General features: G+C 37.7%; 2 protein-coding genes across 2 annotated transcripts in view; one reads left to right on the plus strand and one right to left on the minus strand.

The window, feature by feature from the left end:
- The window catches only part of DHRS7C (dehydrogenase/reductase 7C), a 56,089-nt gene extending 54,363 nt beyond the window's left edge, over positions 1–1,726 (minus strand). The window contains exons 1-2 of the mRNA XM_043964765.1: positions 1,587–1,726; positions 1,148–1,307 (exon numbers count right to left, since the gene is read on the minus strand). Coding sequence (XP_043820700.1) covers positions 1,148–1,301 — 154 coding nt within the window. The 5' untranslated portion in view covers positions 1,302–1,307; positions 1,587–1,726. The remainder of the gene's footprint in view (positions 1–1,147; positions 1,308–1,586) is intronic.
- Positions 1,727–24,202: 22,476 nt separating this feature from the next.
- GLP2R (glucagon like peptide 2 receptor) overlaps positions 24,203–24,626 on the plus strand; it is a 76,254-nt gene continuing 75,830 nt past the window's right edge. Inside the window, exon 1 of the mRNA XM_044003759.1 lies at positions 24,203–24,391. Coding sequence (XP_043859694.1) covers positions 24,203–24,391 — 189 coding nt within the window. The remainder of the gene's footprint in view (positions 24,392–24,626) is intronic.

Genomic DNA, 24,626 nt, shown 5'->3' on the forward strand with positions numbered 1-24,626 from the left:
CTATTGTTCCACATTTTGCTTCCTGGGATAAATATCTTTTTCATTTAAAAGCCTTAATTTGAGTTTTCTGCTTTTGCTCAATGCTACACTCTTGGTATAGTCAGTGTGTGGGGGTGAAGTATTCATCCTTGGTGTAGACAGGTCTCACCCAGATATTTTTTAGTTCAGGATTTTCATTTCTCATATCTGAGAGTGCTGTCAACAGTGTACTTGAAAAATGTCTTTATTTCAGAGCATCTACTTCCACCTTATTAAATTGCTTCTAATTAACATTAGAAACCTGCCATCCTTCCTTTTGGAATATGTAAGAAATATCATTCAGTTGTTTTTTTTTTTTAAGAGAAATAACAGCCAGATCACTTACCCAGAATCCAGGGGCTCCTGGAAATGCCAATGCTGTTACTAAGTGTTTATTAACTACCTAAATTAAATGAAGGATGAGTAATAAGGTGATAGATAAAGTTGAAAAGTATAGGAAATTTTGAAAGCAAGATCAAGCCCATTGTAGAGTGAGCAAATTAACTTTTTTTTGAGAAGTGGGACAGGTAAAGTCATCTTTTGATGCCTTATCTTGACATAAAGGTAGCCCTGGGTTCTTACAGGCTATGACAACAGCTGGAAAAGCTTCTGACTAGGGCCCAAGAGATGGACCCTGTACCAGCAGGTCCTTCAGAGGCCTAACCTAGATAGATAAGAACCCACCAACCCACCAACCAGTGGATTTTTTTCAGCCATAGAACCTTCCAAAAATTACATATTAAGAGAGGTTGTGTTGTCTTTTTATGGAGGGAGTCCTCCAATTCCCTTACTGTTGAAATTAGGTATCTTTTCATGCTCTGGAGTAGTAATGATTAGGGTATACTCCCAAAGAGGTATTTTAGACATGCTTTGAGAAATATCAGCATCGTGTGGACTCAGTGAAGGGATTCTGTTGAAGAAGCCTAATGCCATGCATGTAAAAGTTCTGATCTGCTCATTACAATGTTGCCCATTATTCCTTAACTACATTTTGTTCATAGTGTTGCACCAAATCCTTTATGGAGGATTAAAGATGGGCACATCTGGCTTCTTCTGCCTTAGGAGCATTTTCCATGTCTCTCACCTTCCCTTCTTCTCTTCCCTCCCACCAGTCCCAGAAGGCACTCACCCTTGCCCAGCCCTGAGATGGCATCAGTAATCACAACCACTTTGTTCTGGACTGCCGACTTTGACCACAGCCTGGAAACTTCTTGGTAGATGAAGAGGATTCCACTGATTGCCAGAAGGAGCAGAGGCAGCATGAGCACGGCTATGATCCCCATCTTGCTCTGCAGGGGTGGCGGTGGGAAGAAGAAAGTATTATTAGTTTCAAAAAGAGACATCATTTACACTGATGGTGTAGGACCAAATCCAGCAGTACATTCCAGCAGTGGCCTTGCCTGCCCAGAGGTTTCAGAAGCAGGTCCTTCTGGGCACCGTCTTTGTCTCCCTAGGATTCTTCAGTAGGCGTAATTATTTTCTGCAGGGGCAAAACTCTCCCCAATGTTCCCAGCTTTAGCACTGTGAGTGATAATCTCCAAATACTTGACAAAAAGGAAATTACTCACAGTGTTTTCCAGGAGCCAAAGTGAAGTCCAGTGGGGAACTGCCCTCCCCAAATTTAATTAAAATGGGTCTGCATTTTTAGAAGGAAATCCATGGGCTAAGGCCACTTGCTTGGGCTCTTGTGGCTATTTATAGTTCTCGGTTTCACTAAAAGGCTTTTCAGGGTAATTATAGTGTCTGCTCTGATATTCGGGGACACATGCCTGCTATATCTGGTTTCAGAGAGCTTGCCAGTCCTTTTAAAGCTCTCTTTGCCTGCCTGGCTGTTAGAAGTTTCCTGTACAGGTTGAGCTTGAGAATTAGGGATCAGGATTTTGGATTTGCTGCCCAAGCATGCTTTACCCTATTTCTTATAAAATGGATAAACCACTGTGTATTCAAGGGAGGGTGTTTTATCTGGAGGAGAGAAGACAGGGGAAGCATAAAAAGATAGCTGTCTTTAGATAATTGAAGGGCTGACATTTAAAGAAGGAATACAATTGATGCTATGTAGCTCAAGAAGAGCAAAAGGATTAATGGGTAAAAGTATCAGGGACATAGATTTAGTCAGACAATGAGCATTTATTAAGCACCTACAAATACTGAAGTTAGAGCTTTAATACCCATACATTGGGAAAGATTAAAGTCAAAAGGAAAAGTGGTTGGCAGAAGATGAGATAGTGTCATAGAAACAATGATCATGAACTTGGAAAGACTCCAAGAGATAGTAAAGGTTAGAAGGTCCTGGCTTGCTATGGGTCATGAAGAATTGGGTACCACTGAATGACTGAAAAATAAATGTACCAGGCATTGTGCTAAGCACTGGGGATAAAAATGAAGGGCAAAGACAGTATTTGATCTCAAGAAGCTTATCATATAATGGGAGAAACAACAGACAAACAACTATGTACAAACAAGATATGTACAAGATCAACTGGAAATAATCAATAGAGGGAAGGCATTAGCATTAAAGAGGATTGGAAAAGGCTTCTTGGAGAAGGTAGGACTTTAGTTGGACTTGATGGAAGTCAGGAGGGAAATAGAGATGGAGGAGAGAATTCTAGGTATGGGATAACAGTAAGGGAAAATATTGCGCTTGGGAGATTGGAGTATATAGTATGAGGCATATTGAGGAGGCCACTGTCATTGGATCAGAGGCAAGGTGTAAGAAGACTTGAAAGATAAGGAGTAGGCCAGGTTATGAAGGGAAATTCTTTTAGCAGTCTGAAAACAGTTACAGAATGTCTCTACATGCTCCAAATCAGGAAGCAAGACACTTAATCAACCCTTCCACAAATGGGATTGTGTCAGTTCAAAATATTGTTTCTGAAAGTCAAACACAATTACATTTATATAGCATTTTAAGATTGTAGAGAGCTTTTATTACACTGAGTGGAGCAATGGAATTATTTTTCTTGTTTTTAGAAGTTTTATTGATTTGCATATGTCATTTCCTAGTATGGCCCTCTCACATAAAACTCTTCAAGGCAAAAAAGGCAAAACAGTAATGTTAAGTAAAAACAACTGACACAGCAGTCTTATCTGATAACATTTGCAAAGTTTTCACCTGCTGTTCCCCACCTCTTTGCTAAAAAGAAGGAAGTTGTATTTCATCATCTGTTTTTTGATGAAATTGGTTAATGCACTTAATCAGAGTTGTCTGTAAGTATGATTTCTTTTTTTGTGGGGCAATGAGGGTTAATTGACTTGCCCAGGTTCACACAGCTAGTGTCAGGTGTCTGAGGCCAGATCTGAACTCAGGTCCTTCTGAATCCAGGGCCGGTGCTTTATCCACTGCGCCACCAGCTGCCCCCTGTAAGTGCGATTTTTATTTACAATATTTTAATAACTGTCTGTTTTCCTCTTCTTTCTATATTCTATTCCTTGCTTCAATTCATATAAGTATGCCCATGTTTTTATCAATTCCTCATATACTTTAAACATTCCATTCCATTTATATGATAAGAACAACAAAAATCATATGATTATATCAATAGAAAGGGAAAAAAGTTTTTAATAAGATACATTTATTCCTATTTTTTAAAAAATCCACAAGAAAATAGAAATAAATGAAACTTTCCTTAATATGGCAAGTAATATATACTTAAAACCAAGATCTGGGGATAAATTAGGGGCTTTTTCAGTAAGATCAAGGGAACATGGCTGTTCCTTATCACCATGACTAACATAAAGTTAGAAATGCTAACTATATGCTGGGTTTCTAGGAGTGGGGCCAAGATGGTGGAGTAGAAGAATCACTAAGACAAACTTGCCCAACATTCCCCTTCAAACAACTTTAAAATAATGTCTTAAATAGAATTTTGGAGTGGCAGAGCCAACACAAGTTCAGGGTGAGACATCTAGCCTAGGACAACTTAGGAAGTCAGAAAGAACAATCTGTGACACAGGAGTGGAGGCTGGCCCAGAACCCACTTGGATGAAATACCAGTAGTGGTGGTAATAGATGCAGCAACAATTTTGAGAATTCTCAAGTCAGAGAAGGTAAGGAGACCTCTGTGCTAGCACTGAATGCAGGACCAGACACTGGCAACTCCATCACCTATACCTATGTCTGAGTCACAGTTTAAAGACAGAAAGGAGCACTTTTGATCAAGAGGGAGCAGGCACCTTGAGGAATCACTTCTGGTCCCAAGGGATCAGGGGCTCTTCTTGCATATGGACCAGTACAGACCAGGAAAAGTAAGTACACCTCTCCCCAGATCAAACCACCTTGGAAGCACTGAAAACTTCCAAACCCTCTGAAAATAGCAGTACAAAAAAGCCTAAAGCTTGGGACAGTGCCCCTCTGCCCTGCCTCACCCCACCCCATGCTAAGAACATAGCCCAACTTTAACATAAAGTTCATATTCAAGAAATAAAGAGGAAAAATCAGCAAAGAACAACAACAAAAAGAACCTGGTCATAAAAAGTTACTATAGTGACAGGGAAGATCAAGACACAAACTCAGAAGGAGACAATGAAGTAAATACAACTATAAGCAAAGCATCAAAAAAAAAAAGTTAATTGTCACAAGATCAACAAGAACTCCTGGAAGAGCTAAAAAAAAATATTTTGAAGATCATATAAGAGTGGTAGAAGAAAAATTAGAAAAAGAAATGAAAATGAAATATACAATGGTAGCCAAAACATGGGATCCATAGTAGAATGTAAATTGCCTTAATTAACTGTAAACAACAAAAGAATCTCTATCTTGTGGGAGAACTTGCACATGATCCTGGGTCATCTCCAACACTATTTCTTCTTCTTTTTTCTTTTATATAGTATCTGGCCTGACCTGGGTTTGGTGTGGAGATCCATATCACTTTATCCTGCTGCTGCCCAGGATTGACTTCTTATGAGTAAGGTTACCCAATTAACCCTCAGGAAATCTAGAACTAGATAAATATAAACAAAAAATAAACAGGGAAGAAGTTAAGGAGATTAATAGAATCTTAGAAAAGTTAGATATGATGGACCTCTGGAGAAAACTGAATGGAAATAGAAAGAAGCATACCTTTTTTTCAGCTATATATGGCACCTTCACAAAAATTGTCATTATATCAGAGCATAAAAACCTCACAACCAGAAAATCAGAAATATTAAATGTGCCCCTTTCATTCCATAATGTGATAAAAATTATATTCAGTAAAGGGCCTTGGAAGCATAGGTTAATAATTAATTTAAAATTAAATAATGTAATCCCAAAGAAAGAGTGGGTCAAAACAAATAATAGGAACAATCAATAATTTCATTAAGGAGAATGACAATAATGAAACAACATACCAAAATTTACAGGATGCAACCAAAGCAGTACTTAAGGGAGATTTTTATGTCTCTAAACACTTATATCAATAAAAAAGAGAAAAGGCAGATCAACAAATTGGACATGCAACTAAAAAAACCTAGAAAAAGAACAAATTAAAAATCCCCAACTAAACCCTAAAATGGAAATTCTGAAAATCAAAGGAGAGATTAATAAAATTTAAAGTAAAAAAACACATTTAACCAATAAAACTAGGGGCTTGTTTATGAAAAAGAAAACCACACACAATAAAAGAGACAAACCAGTGGTTAATTTGATTTTTTTTTTGACAGGGCAATGAGGGTTAAATGACTTGCTTAGGGTCACACAGGTAGTAAGTGTCAAGTGTCTGAGGCCAGATTTGAATTCAGGTCCTTCTGAATACAGGGCTGGTGCTTTGTGCACTGTGTCACCTAGCTGCCTCGGTTAATTTGATTTTTAAAAATAAGAAAGAAAAAAACCAAATTACTAGTATCAAAAATGAAAAGGATGAATTCACTGCCATTGAAGTTGAAATTAAAGCAATTATTAGTGGCTATTTTGACCAATTATATGCTAGTAAAACTGAAAATCTAAGTGAAATGAATGTATATTTACAAAAATATGCACTGCCCAGATTATCAGAAGATGAAATAGAATACTTAAATAACCCTATCTTAGAAAAATAAATTAATTGAACAAGCCATTTATGAGCTCCCTAAGAAAATATCCACTGGACCAGATGGATTAACAAGTGAAATTCTACCAAACATTTAAGGAACAATTAATCCCATGGCGGGTTCCATATTAGGAAAACTATAAGTGTAATTCACCATGTACAACAAAATTGTTATGATTATATCAACAGATGCAGGAAAAAACCTTTGACAAAATACAACATCCATTCCTATTAAAAACATTAGAAAACAGAGGAATCAATAAAGCCTTTCAGGGGGGTTATTTCCATATTGGTCATATTGTGAAATAAAACAGACCCAAAACAAGAAAAACAAAGAAAGTTTAAAAAGTATGCTTCTCTGCAGACTCCACAAGTTTTTTCCTCTGGACATGGATAGCTTTTTCATCATAAATCCTTTGGAATTGTCTTGAATCTTTGCATTGTTGAGCTAGCTAAGTCATTAACAGTTGTACACTGTACACTGTACACTGTTACAGTGTACAACATTATTTTGGTTCTGCTCATTTCACTTTGCAACAGTTCATGTAAGTCTTACAAGTTTTTCTGAAAGAATCCTGATCGACATTTCTTGTAGTACAATAGTATTCCATCATGATCATATATAACAACTTGTTTAACCATTCCCCAATTGATATGCATCCCCTTCAATTTCCAATTCTTTGCCAACACTAAAAGAGCAAAAGACTTGGCTATTTTGATCAAGACAATGATCCAAGATAATTCCAAAGACTCATGATGAAAAGACTGATGAAGATTGAAACATACTTTAAAATTTTTCTTTATTTTTCTTGTTTTTCTTTTGCAACATGGCTAATATGGAAATATGTTTTTCATAACATCACATATATAATCAATATAAAATTGCTTTCCTTCTCAAGCAGAGGGGGCAGGCTCAAGGGGGAGTAGTTGGAGTTCAAACATATAAATATTTTTGTACATATAGATCCTATTCCTTTAATTTTTTTTTTAATCTCTGGGATACAGACCTAGTAGCATTATTGCTGAGTCAAAGGGTATGCACAGTTTTATAGCATTTTTGTGGGTAGTTCTACAGAATGGTTGAATTTTTTTGCAACTCCACCTACCAAACATTAGTGTCTCAATTTTCCCATATCTTCTCCAACATGTCATTTCCCTTTTCTGTCATATTAGCCAATCTACATTTTTTCACACTTAAGGTTACTAGCTGTGTATTTCCCTCTATCCTGTTTTCTTCTGCTTATCCTTCTCTCTCTCTTTCACCCTGACCCTCCTCAAAAGCATTTTACTTTTTACCACCACATCCCCTCTCTTCTATCAGCACTCCCTTTTCTCTTATCCCCTTCTTCTGCTACTTTCTTTTATGGTAAGATAGATTTCTATGTGAGTGTATATGTTATTCCCTCTTTGAGCCAAATCTGATGAGAATATGGTTCAAGTGCTCCCACCCACCTCTCCTATTTCCCCCTTCTCCTAATGCATTCCTTTTTCTTACCACTTAATGTTATTTTTATATATCATCCCATCATATTCAACTCACAGCCATGCTCTCTATCCATGTTTATTGCTTCTAACTGCCCTAATAATGAGAAAGTTCTTAGAAGTTACAATTATCATCTTCCCCTGTAGGAATGTAAACAGTTTACCCTTATTGAATCCATTAGATTTCTCTTTCCTGTTTACCTTTTAATGTTTCTTTTGAGTCTTGTATTTGAAAGTCAAATTTTCTATTCAGCTCTGGTCTTTTCATTAGGAAAAGCAAAAAAGATCTATTTGCACCAAAAAACTTAAAGCAGCTCTCTATGTAGTGACAAAGAACTGGAAATCAATGGGATACCCATCAATTGGGGAATGGCTAAATGAGTCATAGTCTATGACTGGAATATTATAGTGCCATATTTTGTATTATATATTGTGATGGAAGACTTTTGTGCTATAAGAAATGATAAGCAAGATAGTTTGAGAAAAAAATCTGGGATGACTTAGATGAACTCATTCAAAGTGAAGTGAGCAGAACCAGGAGAATATTGTACATAGTAACAGCAATATCATAAGGATAATCATTTGCAAAAGACTTGGCTATTTTGATCAAGGCAATGATCCAAGATAATTCCAAAGACTCATGATGAAAAATGTTATCCACCTCAAGAGGGAGGACTGATACAGACTGAAGCATACTTTAATAATTTTCTTTTTTTTTTTTTTGCATGTGTTCTTTTGCAGCATGACTAATATGGAAATGTTTTTCATGACATCACATGTATAATCAATATCAAATTGCTTGTCTTCTCAAGTGGGGGAGGAGTTGGAACTCAAAATTTTACAAAATGAATGTTAACATGTTTTACGTGAAATATTTAATGAAATAAAAAATATATTTTAAAAAAGAAATGCTAGCTAGAGCAATAAGACAAGTAGGATTTGAATAAATAAGCATCATTTTTTCAGATGACAAAATGGTTTACTTAGAGAACTTGAGAGCAAACTAAAAAATATTTGAAATAATAACTTTTGGGAAGTTGTATGATGTAAAATACATCCACATAAATCATCAGCATTTCTGTTTATCACTAATAAAACCCAGAAGGAAGAGATAGAAAGAGAAATTCCATTTAAAATAACTACAGAGTATAGTATAACATACTTAGGATACCTATCAAGACAAATTTAAACTTTTGTAATGTTTAAAATCTAAATGTGTGGTCACCTTAAATTAGAAGCTTTAGCACCAGTCTTTGGGCATTAAGCATTTATTAAAGCATACCAGGTATTCATATGGAGTTCAGAAAGTTAAGAAAAGGCCTATCTAGCCTAGAGTTCCAGCCTGGTCTGGTTCTTCCTCAAGTCTTCTGCCACGAGCCTGCTTCAATCACAAACTCCCCGCAAACTGAGTGTGGAAACTTTTTATAGGTTCAGAGCATGGGCGGCCCTTAGACACTGCTTCAAGCTGATTGGTAGGCATCATCCATATCCATTGTTCACTGGACTTGAAGGTGGTCTTGAGTTGAGTTCAAAGTCTTTGGCTTCTGAGAACAATACCTTCTTAAGGACTAGCCAGATGTGATAACAATCTAGTTAACTTGAAGTAGGCTAATCAGCAGTCAATCACTCTCACTTAATTCAATCAGTTTAGATTAATCTCCAGATGGGCCTTTTAGTATCTGCTAAATCCCATTATTTTATCTCACTTTTTTTTTTTTAAGTGAGGCAATTGGGGTTAAGTGACTTGCCCAGGGTCACACAGCTAGTAGGTGTCAAGTGTCTGAGGCCGGATTTGAACTCAGGTCCTCCTGACTCCAGGGCCGGTGCTCTATCCACTGTGCCACCTAGCTGCCCCTCTCACTTTTTAAAAAACATTTTAGGGGCAGCTAGGTGGCACAGTGGATAGAGCACCGGCCCTGGAGTCAGGAGGACCTGAGTTCAAATCCGGCCTCAGACACTTGACACCTACTAGCTGTGTGACCCTGGGCAAGTCACTTAACCCCAATTGCCCTACAAAAAACAAAAACAAAAACAAAAACAAAACATTTTAATAAGTGTTTTTATGGTTCTGAGAAATTGGGGCAGTTAAAAACATAATTTCTTGAAATATGGTGTCTTTTTTGCCATGGATTTCTGGTAAGTTAGTGATCCTTTAATTTTCTTTCTTTGACCTGTTTTCCTGATCAATTATTTTTGATATGAGATACCTTATATTTTCTTCCACTCCCACTCCCCCTCCCCCTTCCTCCACTTTTTACTTTGTTTTAATATTTCTTTTCTCATGGATTCACTAACTTCCATTTTGTCCATTATTGTTTTCAGAGATTCTATTGCTTGGGAAAGGTTTTGTACCTCTGGTGGAAAGCTGTTACATTTCTTTCCAATTTTTTCTTCCATAGTTTTCCATTTTTCACTTTCACATGCTCATTTCATTTATAAAATGATTTAAAACTTCTTTAAAAACCCCCCACAGAACTCTTGATTTATTTCTTCCTATACTTCTAGTTGACCTTATGTCCAAGATGTGGGGTGTTTTGGGTTTTTTTTAGCCTTTTCTTATAGATATTTTATAGGCATTTTCATCTTCTGGGTTGTATCTTAGATGTTTCTGTCACCATAATAACTCTTTTGGTGAGATTCTTTCTTGTTTGCCTATTCTTTCAGCCCATCCCCTGATTTCAGACTTCATGTTAGGGTTGGGCTCTGTAAACTTATAGAGGGAAGATCTAGGCTGAGATTGTTGTTTTTTTTTTTTCTTGGCTACTATTGCTGTTTTCTTGGGTCTTGAATGTTGTGCCATTCCAGAATTTGATCCAGGGTGAAGTCTGGTTGTTGTCCTTCTGGTCTGAGTTCTCCAAGTTCTTGTTTTGGGTTTGGTCTAAGCAACACAATTATATAACTGGAATTACAGGTTACCATTTTTGGGTTCAGCCATCATTAGCCACCTGGGAAATTTCATAGATCTGGAGTAAAGAACTGTAGTCTCTCCTTTGGTCCAGGATTCCTGCCCTGTAGGCTTCAGAATAGGCTGGTGAGTGGATCTGAGTTCTTGTTCAGCTCCTAGAGTCAGAACCACAGAGTTGCTGCTTTTTTCTTAACTTGTTCTTCACTCAGTACACAGTTTGTAACCCACCACTTCTTAGCACCTTGGGCCACCACCTTAGTACAGTATCCCTCCTCACTGCCTTATTTGATCTGGGACTCAAAACTGGGTTTTTAATGACAAAGTTACCAGCCTGTACCTGTTCTTGCTCCCTGCAAAAGTCAGGCTCCTCTGCCTGGGCTTGGGACCTCTTCTTACCCTGGTTCACAGCAATGGCTCTCTTGAGTATCTGTGGGCTGCTCCCAGCTTTTGTTGCTGGTATTCAGTTGTTTTTCAGTCACATCTGAATCATTGTAACCCCAAATGGGGTTTTCTTGGCAGAAACAATGCAGTAGTTTTCCATTTTCTTCTCTAGCTCATTTTACAGATGAGGAAACTAAGACAAACAGGGTTAAGTGACTTGCCCCCAGGTCAAGCAGCTAGTAACTGTCTAAGGCTGGATTTGAACTCAAGAAGATGAGTCTTTCCTGCCTTTGGGCCCAGCACTTTTCACTCTACCACCTAGCTGATCCTGACTAGACCTGGAATTTCTGAAGACCTCTTTGTCAATCTCCTTGGGTTGGAAAAATGACTCACTGGAATTTTGTCTTGGATTTTCCAACTGGACTAGATCTAGAGACTAGACTAGAGAGCTTAGTTGTACTTCTGACTATTCCATCTTGGCTGGGCTCCATTAACTTGTAGAAGGAATAGTGTAATCTTATTTTATTGGGGGGAGTGGTTTAGATCTCCACTGTCACCTGGTTAATGAGCATCATGTTATTGCAAGTACCACAGGAGTGAATGGCTGTCTAGCATGATGTTCTAGGGCAGTTTACAGAGGAAAGCTTACATCAGGGTTAATCTATTCACTACTCAAGATGTTAGGGTCAGTGTATTGTTAAGGCTAAAATTCTACCTAGTCTGTCTAAAATATCTAATGAGTGGTTGCCAATAAATTATAAGCTTTAGCAAGAGTTAGGCTTTTAAACATTTATTAAAGAGAATAAGAATTTGGTAAAGAGAGAGAGAGAGAGAGAGAGAGAGAGAGAGAGAGAGAGAGAGAGAGAGAGAGAGAGAAAAGGCCTAGATTCATCTATCTATTAAAGGGAGAGAGCATTCCTAGCTCTGCTCCCCGCCATAGTCCACAGGAAAGAGAGTGAGTCAGAGTGCCAGGCTCCCCCTTCTTCCTCCCACAAGCGAATGTCACTTCCTGATGCCAAAGAAAAGATGCATGGTCTTGCCCTCAGAGACCTTCACCTCATGGCGGAGCTTTTCTACAGTAAGTCTCCAGCAGGTGGCATCATTCCAATCATTACAGTATGCATGTGCAAAGCAGCCTGCATCAAAGTTGGTGTGTGCACTTAGACCTGTGCTGGGAATGTTCTTATCCAGGGTTTGCTCTAACCATTGCATTGTTGGTTCTGGGCCCTGCTTCTGAGGAGCTTCTGAGCTCCGGTTCATGGTCAGAGTGACATGGGTGTCCTCTGCAATATCCTTGGTTGGACACAGATCAGGGCTCCTATCCTCCAGACTTATCACATATCTTTAGGATGAAGCCTCTGGATTACCCTTGGTTTATGCTAGAAGATTTCCCCATGTTGTGCTTCTATAACTACATTTTTATATGAGGAACTGTGTTAGTAAAATGTACCTATTGTAGTTTCTTCTTAGATTTCCTAATCATTTCTTGGTGCAGTGCTCTTCCTTTTTTATTGGTCAATGAACTTATTATTTTTATTCATAAAAGTATTTTATTATTTCCAGTTACATGTAAAGATAGTTTTCAACATTTATTTTTATGAGATTTTGAGTTCTAAATTTTTCTCCCTCCCTTCCCTCCCCAGGACAGACAGCAATCTGATATAGACTATATATGTAGAATCACATGAAACATATTTCTGCATTAGTTATGTTGAGAAAGAAGAATCAGAACAAAAGGGAAAAACCTCAAAAAAGAAAAAAAACCCAGAAAAGTAGGAACGACATGCAATAAACATTTATTATGTGCCTACTATATGCCAGACACTGTGTTAGGTGATGGGGATACAAAAAGAGGTAAAAGACAGTCCCTTTCTTCAAAGAGCTCATAATCTAATGTGGGAGACAACAAGCAAATAAATATGTAAAGATATAGGAAGAGGAGGCACTAGAATCAAGAGAGATTGAAGAAAGACTTTGTGTGAAAGATGGGATTTTAGTTGGGACTTACAGGAAGCCAGGGAAGCCAGTAGGTGGAGATGAGGAAAGAGAACATTTCAGGCATGGAGGATAGCCAGAGATGGAATGTCTTGTTTGGAGAACAGCAAGAAGACCTGGATCACTAGATTGGAGAGTATATGGTGGGGGTGGGGGTGGAGGGGTAAGGTGTAAGAAGTTTGGAAAAGTAAGAGGGCTATGTCATGAAGAGCTCTGAGCAACAAACAGAGGATTTTAAAATTTGATCCTGGAGACAATAGGGAGTCATTGGAGGTCACTGAGTGGAAGGGTAACCTGGTTCTACTTGTGCTTTAGAAGAGGGCTTCCTAAACTTTTTCTACACATGATCCCTTTTCACTCAAGAAATTTTTACATGACCCCAGGTGTATAGGCATATAAAATAGGCATACAGAACCTTTTACTTTTGCCAATATTTTGTGATCCCCACATTCAGTTACATGCACCCATATGGGTCTGTGACCCACAGTTTAAGAAGTAAGGCTTTATATAGCAGCTCTCTTTGTGGTGGCAAAGATTTGGAAATTGAGGGAATGCCCATCAATTGAGGAATGGCTAAACAAGTTGTAGTATATGAATGTAATGGAATACTATTGTGCTGTAAGAAATGATGAGCAAGAGTTCAAAGAAACCTGGAAGGACTTACATGGACTGATGATGCTGACTGAGAGGAACAGAACCAGGAGAACACTGTACACAGAAACAACAACATTGTGTGATGATCAACTGTGATAGACTTGACTCTTCTCAGAATAGCAATGATCCAAAACAATTTCAAAGAACTCATGATAGAAAAAAGAACTGTGGATTCTGAATGCAGATTGAACCATACTGTTTCTACTTCTTGGCTGTTTTTTTCCTCTTTTATCAGGTTTTCCCCTTCTTCTTTCTTCTGCTTCTTCTTTCACAATATGACTAATGCAGAAATATGTTTAATGTAATTGTACATATATAACCTATATCAGATTATTTTCCATCCTGGGGGAAGGGAGAGGGAAGGGAGGGTGGGAGAAAAATCTGGAACCAAAAATTCTATGAAAATAAATGTTGAAAACTATCTTTGCATGTAACTGGAAAATAATAAAATACTTTTATGATAAAAAAGTGAAGCTTTTAGAAGATCACCTTGGCAGCTGAATAGCAAATGTATTGGAGTGGGAAGAGACTTCAGGCAGGCAGAGTCGCCAGCCACCCATTACAGTAGTGCAGGCATTAAGTATGAGGTCCTGCACAGGAGTGGTGGCATTTTTACAAAAGAGATGGGAGGGGCAGCTAGGTGGCGCAGTGGATAGAGCACTGACCCTGGAGTCAGGAGGACCTGAGTTCAAGTCTGGCCTCAGACACTTAACACTTACTAGCTGTGTGACCCTAGGAAAGTCCCTCAATTGCCTCACACACACACAAAAAGAGAGATGGGGGCATATTTGTGATATGTAGAAGATAGAATCAATAGTTCTTGGCAACAGATTGGATATTGGGTTGGGGTGGTGAGAAATAGCGATGAATTGAGGGTGTGCACCTAAGTGACTGGTAAGATGGTGTTGCCCTCTACAGTAATAGGGAAGTTAGGACGGGGCAGGGTTTAGAGGGGAAGATGAATTCTTTTTTGGACATGATGAGTTTAAAATATTTACATCCAGTTCAAGATGTCTGAAAGGCAGTTGAAAATCCAAGATTAGAGGCCAGGAGAGAGGTTAGGACAGGATAGGTATATTTGATAGCCTATAAAGGGCCAAAGAGATGCAAGCAATAGCTATCAGGGATGGAAAGAGCAATTCGTTTTTGTTTTTTGTTTTTGAGGATGGGGGATACATAGGCATGTTTGTAGGAAGTACTAGACAGGGAGAGATTGAAAATGAGTGATAGGCAAAAACATAAGTGATAGAGTGGAGGTGGCAAAGGGGGCAATCTTTTGGATGGAAGGAATAGGCATGTGTGTAGAAGCAAAGGAAGTTCATGAGAGGTTAGGGGGAGTTATCCAAGGCTGAGTCTTGGCAAGGCAATCAATTAAATAAATAAAAAGGGGCTAGAAATTCAAAAGAAGAAGACAGAATATAGTTTAATTGGTTCATCACGTGGTCAGGAATTTATGTTGTTATTCTCATTGTTTTATTTGTTATTTCTGTTCTCATTAAACATTTACTTCATCAATGCTGTTTCTTGCCTTGTTAACATATTGGTCAATTCAATATCTAGACTTCAATTAGCTTCAGAGAATCCTACTCTTAGTACTAGGTGGGGAAAGATGAGCCAAGATAGATAAATTATCATTAAAAGTTCTCATAATTTGAACCCAAGTCTGCAAGGGTCCAGTGGTGATGGGACCAAAGAACAGAAGGAATGATGCTATCACTCAAACAACCCAGTTCTTGTCAAAAACAATAGCTAAAGTCCCTTAGGAAACTAATATCCTATGATTCTATTGGCAAATCTGGAATGACTAAATAAACATTGCTGAATTTATACTTTGATTTCAAAGAAAAGTTCAAGTGCTTAGATTGAGCATATTCTGAGATCAGAAAAGAAAATTCAATTTGATTAATTGAAGTACAGAAGTATCCCTGACTCTTTTATTCCATTGTGTGACTATAAAGGTGTGTTCCACTGTAGAAAATTATTTGTAAAAGTATCTTTCCTTTCTAAACTTTTATCAAGGATGCATGAATATAGGCATGTTGTTTGTCCTTTGCTTTTTTTTTTTTTTGGTGAGGCAATTGGGGTTAAGTGGCTTGCCCATGGTCACACAGCTAGTAAGTGATAAGTGTCTGAGGCTGGATTTGAACTCAGATCCTCCTGAATCCAGGGCCGGTGTTCTATCTACCGTGCCACCTAGCTGCCCCCCTGTCCTTTGCTTTTGAAGAGGGTCAATGATATCACAGGGTGATGTCTTGATTTGTGTGTGAATTGGATTTTAGTGAGGCAGCATTGCACAGTGTCAGCTTTACTCTCACTTCCTGAGTCATCAAAATCCAGTGGCAGGAAAAAAGTCAAGAAGACTGGTAATGGCCAAGAATACAATGTGACCTTGGTGTCTTTGATGTCTGAGCAAGCTCTAAGCTCTCCAAAGCACCTGCATCAGCCGCCATCATGGTCGTTGGAATAAATTGTTCTTATCTGCCCATTCCACCAGGGAAAGTCTTTACATGCTTGGGATAGACATCTCCCTCCTCCACTAATAGATTTGAGGCCTCTCAGTTACCATCAAGATGTTTTAACCCATCTACAGAGATGGTTTTAATAGGGTGTGGCCATGGTGCATGCCTGGCCAACTAGTATCATTACCCTCGGAGGTTTATATCCTTTTAAGCATTGTTGTCTGAATTTTTATTATGGGTTTTGTCTCCATGGAAAGATTTTTTAATGCATTCTGAGTGTTTGCTACAAAGGAGTGGAGCGCACAAGAGAGGGAAGCTCAAAGGGGAACATGAGACTAATTCACTTACCCTTAACTTCAAGCCTATATGTGATCTCTTACTAATGACACAAAGAGAAGCTTTATATCTAACACATCAGCTCCTATGAACGTCCACAAAAGCCTTGGAGCAAAAGAAAGACATAGAGAATGTGGAGCTTTTAAAAATAGAAAAAATTAGTGATAGTAATGTCTTAATTTAGTTCATTACTCAAATTTCTAGTCCCATTCTGAATGAAATTAATGTAGCAGGAGGAGGCACATTTCCGCTGCTAAGTCTTCTAGAAACAGGCCCTTCTTTAACCTGAAGAAGAGGTTGAAGAGATGACCCATTGTTTGGAGGAAAGAAATGCAGCAAAGTGCACAGGAGAGTGTGTGAGGAGAGACATAGGGTTCCAGATGGTGTCCACTTTCCATTAGAGGAAGACAACCTTGTCTAGTCCTTGCTTTTTCTAGGAAAAAAAAAAGATTTGCAAATGTAAACTAGGAGCATAGGAGTCTAAGCGTCTAAGAGTCCTGGCTGGAGACACCAAGTCCTCATTTTTTCTTCACTTGAATAACTGTTTACTTTCTGGAAGCATTCCAGCTTGTGACTCTGAGGAATGTGGGTGGTTATACGAGAAGGAAAATGGAGTGTGGAGGCAGGAAGGGTCAAGAGAGGAAGCAGCAGAAGAGATAAAGACACATAGAAGAGAAAAGACTCATGGAAGTTGAAGGTAGAAAGAGCTTTAAGAATGAGAAGATAGATGGTTGACTTGGCCACATATAGTAGCTAGTCCAGGAAGTAGGGAAACTGAAAAAGACCATTGAGTCAAGAGTGTTTTGTTCATTTGGAATAATGACTATAGAAAGTAAAATTTAAAGACTTAAGGAGGAAATTTTTTTGATGCAAATTAAGTTAATATGTAAACTTTATTTTAAAATTTAATATTGTATATTGATTTTTTAAAAAAATTATATTCTTAGGTTATATTAAGAAAGAACATGAAAGTAGATTTTAGAATCTTTCCTCTACATTTTTCTAAATGTAAACATGAATACCAAAGAAGGTAATATTATCTTGAAAATTTTTGCCTTTCAGGACCAATTGTGTTTGAAATTATAATTTAAATGATGGAATCATTATGAAATCTTTTTTTTTCTTTCCTTACATAATAAGATTTTGGACGTACTCACCCAACCTATATATGTACCAATAGTTTGGGTACCTAAAGTGCAATCAACTAGATTTCCCCCTCAGGATTCTAAGAGGTACCCCTGAGAGGGTAGATGAGTCTTTCTAATGCTATTAGCTCATATTCCCATATAACCTAAGAAGGAAATTCAACCTGCCATCTATTTTTGTATGACCTGCAAGTTATGAATGGTTTTTCCATTTTAAAATTACTTAAATGTTATTATTTAAAAATGTAAAAACTTGTGAACTTGTGAGCTATGTGAAAGTATACAATAAACCAGATTTGTCCCACTGGTCACAGTTTTCTGGATTAACATAAGATATTAAAATGATATAGCAGGACCCAAAGTACAAAACATCTCCCCAAACTGGGGCACTCTCTTGTTTATGCTTCTTCAGGCCCTAGGGAGAATGTGCTCAAACTTAAAGTAGTTGCTAAAAATGATTTTCCCCACCAAGTTTGCTTGTACATATGACATAGCTACTAGATGAATCAATTCCTTGCTATGGGCTATGGTGTCTCAGCTGACTTCAAACTGGGTCAAGCAGGCCACTGGAGCTTTAACAGGCTTAAATGACAGCAAACTCTGGTATGGACTCTAGTTCCCTTGCCTCTGATGGCTCATTCTTTCAACCTTTTGAAGTTCACAAGGTCATAGCCATCTTTAATATTTCTTCACCAAAGAACAACTTCACAACTGAGACAAAAACCACCTTGGCTATGTGCTTGTGCTAAGTGAGAGCATTAGGGGTTAGGAATTAGCTTTCTTTGCTTTTAGTTCATTGGGTTTTCACTTCATTAGGGTGGTTGGTGTCCTCAACTGTGGAAATAGCTGAAATGACTTTTTTGAATGTATTTTGGAGAGGATCACATAAGGATCAAAAAAAATCACTAGTCCTCCATCTTGTTGGTGATGTGGAAATATCCTTATAATTGGTCTCCCTATCTCAATTGTCTTCTCACTCCAATTCATACTCTGCTCACCAAAGTGATTTTGCTAGTGTCTACAATGGCTTCTAGTGATCAACTGTTGGAGGTCCATCTTCCACCTGATGATTCTCATTAGTTCATTCTCCTGGGAAAGGAAGGAAGGAAGGAAGGAAGGAAGGAAGGAAGGAAGGAAGGAAGGAAGGAGAGGAGCGAACAAGGTTGAGTTGTCTCTGTGATGATTTTGGGTTGTGTGACCAACAATCAAGTCACAGGTAAACAATGAAGGAAAACTAATTCCTCTTGTCTATCAAGAGAAAAGAACCTGCAGGAGCATGGGAAAAAAAATATTCTATAAATGGAGTTGTGCCTGTTGGAAGTCTTTTTTTTGCATATTCAGAATTGGCTCAAAGGTCAATCAAAAAGCCCTTCTTTAGCATATACTAAGCAGATAGAAGACAGTTATAGAATATCTAAGAATATTCTGAAGTGGAGGGTTCCATTCCATATGATCATGAACTTCCTGAAGCAGGCTCCCTCCCAACCTCCATGTGCACATTTTATTAGGTAGGGAGAGCATACTTCAAATGCTCCTAAGACTTGGACCTTTGCTGGCCATACTGCTATTATACTTATATTTGGTTTAGTTACATTAAATTTGTTTGTTCTTCATTTAAAAATTTATTTTAATTTATGGAATAAAACAAGAATTTCCATAACAGTACAATAAAAAGATGATTGCCTATGAAACTGTAAATCTACTATGTACAACTTGCTATTGCTTTCAAATATATAACAAAATTATCATGTAAATTTTTTTCTTCCCTCCCCCTACCCTAGAGATAACTACTATTAGACACAAATAGGTATATATGTAAAAATTATTTTATACTGTGAGAATTGGAATGACACCCTCTGCTGGGAGGGACATTGTGAGCTCTGGCCTGAAAAGAAACCATATAACTTAGTGTCTGGAAGTGACCTTTCTGGGGTTTTGAAGGTCAGATTGGTGTCAGGAAGTCATGTCTACCACCTGTGGGTCGTGTCAATCAGTGCTACTAGCCAATTAGCTTGGAGCTGTGTGTATGGATAGCCCTGCTTCTGGCTTGACAGGGGGCTTCTGGGAGAAGCCACGTAGAAGCGAGGTCTTTTGGGTTCTGGACTGGGGCTTGGTAGGAGAATGGAGGCTGGCTCTTACATAGCTAGACAAAGGCTGTTTTACCTCTCTCTCTCTCTTCACTAACTTATAATACACTTTAATAAAAACTTAAAAGGCTAAACTCTTGCTTCTAATTTAAGGTGATCACTCATTAGATTTTAGACATCACAGCTAGAATGTATGAAGGAGGATAAAAGCAGTTGTAGAAGGAAGGGAGATAAAAAAAAGTCTGCCCAATTGATCAGAAGCATTTGGAAAATGTGTGCAATGCATAATAACTGAGGACCTCTCATCTCCACAAAAGGAATTTGGATGCTCTGCCATTTAGTGCATATGTGTTTAGTATTGGTATAACTTCATTGTCTATGGGAGAAGAAAAATGTCAGCATAGCTATATAACATTCAGAGGAAAAGATATTTCTGGTTGGTGTCTACATTCTCTGGGAACATTCTGATTACTCCAGCCTTGTTCTCTGCGGAAACACATCTAATCACAGAACACTCAGAGGAGAAGATACTTTTGGCAGGAGACACTCTCTCTGAGAACATTCTAGTCTCTCTCTTTCTTTTGAAATGAATCTATTCTCAGAACACTGAGAAGATAAGATATTGTAGCATGATCCACGGTATTTGATAACATTTCAAGTTGCCTCAAGCTTGGTCTCTATAAAAGCTAATCTTGTTTGAGAAAACTCAGCCCTCTCATCTTGTCCATGTTCTGTGAGAAATAAAGGTAAACTGAGGCACATAAAGAAGTGCAAGGCCCAGCTTTATGGGTTCTTATTAAATTAGTACTTTTTTAAGAGCTATTAAGTCTACTGGTTGATTTTTAATTAGAAACATAACAATAGGGGCTTGTGAGCTATTATGAGTGCAAATGGTACAGACTTACCCTTAAAGCCAGAGGGTACAAGTATGAATTGAATATTAAGGGATGATATCTGTAAAGCATTTATTTTTTGCTTATCCTTGTCTTTTGTGCGACAGACAGGGTGGGGTGGCCAGATTTGGGCTCAGGGCCACCTGGCAAACCCAGGCTGGTGCTTTGTCCACTGTGTCACCTAACTGACCCGTGATGACATCTTTTTTTTTTTTGGTGGCATGATGACATCTTTATAATAAAGTTAAAGGGTAAGAGGAATACAATGGAAAAAAGGGAAAGGGAGAGGTAGAATGTGATAAAGTAGCTCATATAAAAGAAACAAGAAAAAGCTTATAGAGTGGAGGGGAAGATGGGGAAGGAGTGGGGGAGTGAGTGAGCCTTATTCTCATCAAAATTGGCTCAAAGAGGGAATAAGATGCACACTCAAGTGGGTATAGTAATACATTTTGCCCTGAGGGAACGTGGGAGGGGAAGGGAATAAGGGGAGAGAGGCGAAGGAAGAGAGGGCAGATTGGGGGAGGGGGCAGTAAAAAGCAAAACACTTTTGAGGAGGGATAGGGTGAAAGAAGATTGAAAATAAAGTAAATATCAGGAGGAGGGAATAGGATGGAGGGCGATACAGTTAACAATAGTAGTTGTGAAAGAAATGATGAACAGGATGCTATCAGAAGAATGTATGAAAAATGCAAACCATCAACAGAGAAAGAAATGATGGTATCTGAATACAGATTGAAGTATAATTTTCTTTTTTAGTTCCTCTTTCTAAAGTTATTTTGTCTGTTTTCTTTCACAACCGGACTAATGTGAAGATGTTTTGCATGACTGCACATGTATAATTTATACTGAATTGCTTGATTTCTTAGGAAGGGGCAAAGAGGGAGGGAGGAAGAAAATTTGTAACATAAAATTTTAAAACATCAATGTGAAAAAATGTGGGTTTTTTACATGTAACTTGGGGGAAAATCTAAATAAATAAATAAAATAAAAACAAAGAAAGAGTCTGGATGGAGTCTGAATGAAGATTGAGGTATGCTATTCCACTTTTTGGGTTTTTTTTCTTTTTCATGTTTTTCCCCTTTTGTTCTGAATTTTCTTTCACAACATGACTAATGTGGAAATATGTTTAACATGATTGTACTGTATAATCATTTTGTTTGTTTTTGTTTTCTTGTGAAGCAATTGGGGTTAAGTGACTTGCCCAGGGTCACACGGCTAGTAAGTGTCAAGTGTCTGAGGCCGGATTTGAACTCAGGTCTTCTTGACTCCAGGGCTGGTGTTCTATCCACCCTGTACTGTATAATCTTAAAAAAAGAATAAATTATTCAACAAAATCTTTTGAAAAAACTAGAAAGCAGTTTGGCAGAAATTAGGAATAGATCGACACACACACACCATATACTTATATAAAACACAAATGAAGACATGACTTGGACATAAAGGATCACATCAAAACCAATTAGGGGAACAAGGAAGAAATTATCTATTAGATATATGGATAGGAGAAGAGCTCATGACCAAATAAGAGATAGAGATTATAAAAAGTAAAATGGACAATTTTGTATATGTAAAATTTAAAAGTTTTTGTACAAACAAAAGCAATGTAGAAAAATTAAGAAGCAGCTAAATAGGAAAAATCTTTGTAGAAAGTTTCCTTGATAAAGGTCTTATTTCTAAGATACATATAGAAGTTATTCAAATCTATATAAATAAAAATCATTATATAATTGATAAATGGTCAAAGGATATCAATAGTTTTCAGAGGAAGAAATCAAAAAACCATGTGAAAAATGCTTTAAATCACTAATAATTATAATTATAAAATGCAAGGTATAAAATGAGGTATTACCTTATAGCCTTCAGATTGACAAAGTTGACAAAAACCAAAAATAACAAATGCTAGAGGGGCTATAGGAAAATAATTATATTAATGCTTTATTGAACTGGTCCAGCTGTTCTGGAAAACAATTTGGAACTATGTCCCCAAACTTATTAAACTGGACATACATACTCTTTGACCCAGAAATACTACTACTAGGTTTGTATTCCAAAGAGATCAAAGAAAAAGGAAAAGGACCCATATATACAAAAAACATTTTAGTAGCTCTTTTTTTTTGATGGCAAAGAAGTAGAAACTGAGGGGATACCCATTAATTGGGGAACAGTTGAACAAGTTATGGTATATGAGATGGAATACTATTATGCTACAAGAAATGACAAATGGGTGAGTCTGAGAACATGTATATGAATTGATGAAGGTTAAGTAAGCAAAATCAGGAGAACACTTTATTTTTTAATATAAGATATTTTCTTAAAATTATTTTCTTTATCATAAAAGTATCTTATTATTTTCCAGTTACATGTAGAGATAGTTTTCAACATTTGTTTTTATAACATTTCTAGTTCCAACCAGAGAACGTCATACAATAACAGCAATATTGTAAAGATTATCATTTCTGAAAGACAGAACCACAGTTCCAGAAGACTCATGATGAATTTTTTTACCCAATCTCCTGACAGTGGTAATGAAGTCAGAGTGCAGAAGGAAACTTTTTTTGGACATGATTAATATGGGAATTTTTTTTGCTTGACTATACATGTTTGTAAATGAGTTTTGGTTTTCTTGCATTCTCTTGGGGGGAGAGAGAAGAGGCAAGAGAAAGAAGGCAGAGCTTTGTGAAAATACAAATTGAATTAAATGCAGTTTTTTCAGTACCTTGGGATGTAGTTTATCTAAGGTTGTTATATAGATTCATTAAGGGCATATAGATGCTCTCTTAAAATCTCCTCACTTGGGTTTAAACTATTTTTATTCTGTCTCTCCCAGTTCAAAGATATTCCTCTTTGAAGAGAAAACTATAGTAAAGGTAAAAGTTAAGTAGTTCTATCTAGTTTCCATGCTGTGTTTATCCCTGGACTCCTAAGCAGTGGTTATGTACCTTCTTTGATCTTCCTCTTGCTTCCATTGGTTGCTTCCATCTCCGATAATGACTGCCTGTGACCTTGGCCAAGTCATTTCCCTCCCTCTCTGTAAAATGAGGCATTGAATTACATTATCTCTAAAGTCTCTTTAGCTTTAAATTATGATCCCATAAAACAAGACGGTTACTTTTCACTTGAGAGCATTAAAATGGGTGATGGAAAGAAATTATAACTTTTCTAGAGGGCCCGTGATGGGGGTGGGAGAGTTTTATTGGTAACTTTTTTGCTGAGGACAAAAAACTAGAATTGCCTCACAAGGCTTTGATTGGCTCAACAAATAGCTCTTTGCTAGTCAATCTCTGGTATAGACCCCAGTTCCTAGTGCATAAAAAGGGTCTTATAGAAAGCCCCCTTTCTGAGTGGGGGATTGCCTTGGTGCCATTGGTACCAAATCAACCATACATGTGGAGATATAAACTTTTAGGCAGATGTAGCTTAGTCATTTCCAGACCCAGTCACAGAAGGGCTGACCCCTAATGTTGTTGCACATTTTGTGTAAATTCAGCAGGGGCTATAAGGCTTTGGAATCCCTTGAACACTTCTCATTTTCTCTTCTGCCTTGCCTGAGGAAGTTGCAGAGAGCACAGCTCTAGAAAAATTATCTGTTCCTTTTAAGGAGGGGGAGGGTTTGGATAAGGAAGGTGGAGCTGAAAAACTTTGGAGATACACTAGACCTTTCCAGAAGGGTTCAGATTTAGATGGAATCAGGTGAAGGGCTCCAACTTGAGGGGTGAAATGAGGAAGATTTATGCAAAGGATTCATGGCTGTATAAGTAATAAGACAGAACGAGACGTGGATGAAGTGTGCCTCAGACTCTTCAGAGGATTGTGTTGGGCCTTATGAAAGTTCAGAGAGGAAGATGCTCCTAGGAATGAGCAGTCTCATATCTGGGAGGACAGCAAAAGGGATTCTGCCACATTCCTCTGCCTCCCCAATGGATGCCTTCACTCTCCAGGAAACCAAAGAGCTCTACTCCTATAAGAAGTTCTGTTTCTCAGCCTTTGCTCAGTACTTTCTCCTACTGATACTGCAATTTTCAGCCAAACCGGTAAGATTTTTTTTTTTAATTTTTAAAAAACAAACAAACAAACAAACAAGAATTTCAAAAGTTATGACAAACCTTGGTTCTAATCCTGCCTTTGCCACTTACTCTTTGTATGAATTTGAATAAGTAACTTTACTTTCTGGGCCTCAGTTTCCTAATCTTTTAGAACAAGTGAGAGGGTTGGACTAGAAGGATCTCTGAGGGTCCTTCCAATTTTAAATCTATTATACTATGAATC

The sequence above is a fragment of the Dromiciops gliroides genome, chromosome 4 (genome assembly GCF_019393635.1).
Source record: "Dromiciops gliroides isolate mDroGli1 chromosome 4, mDroGli1.pri, whole genome shotgun sequence".
NCBI lineage: Eukaryota > Metazoa > Chordata > Mammalia > Microbiotheria > Microbiotheriidae > Dromiciops > Dromiciops gliroides.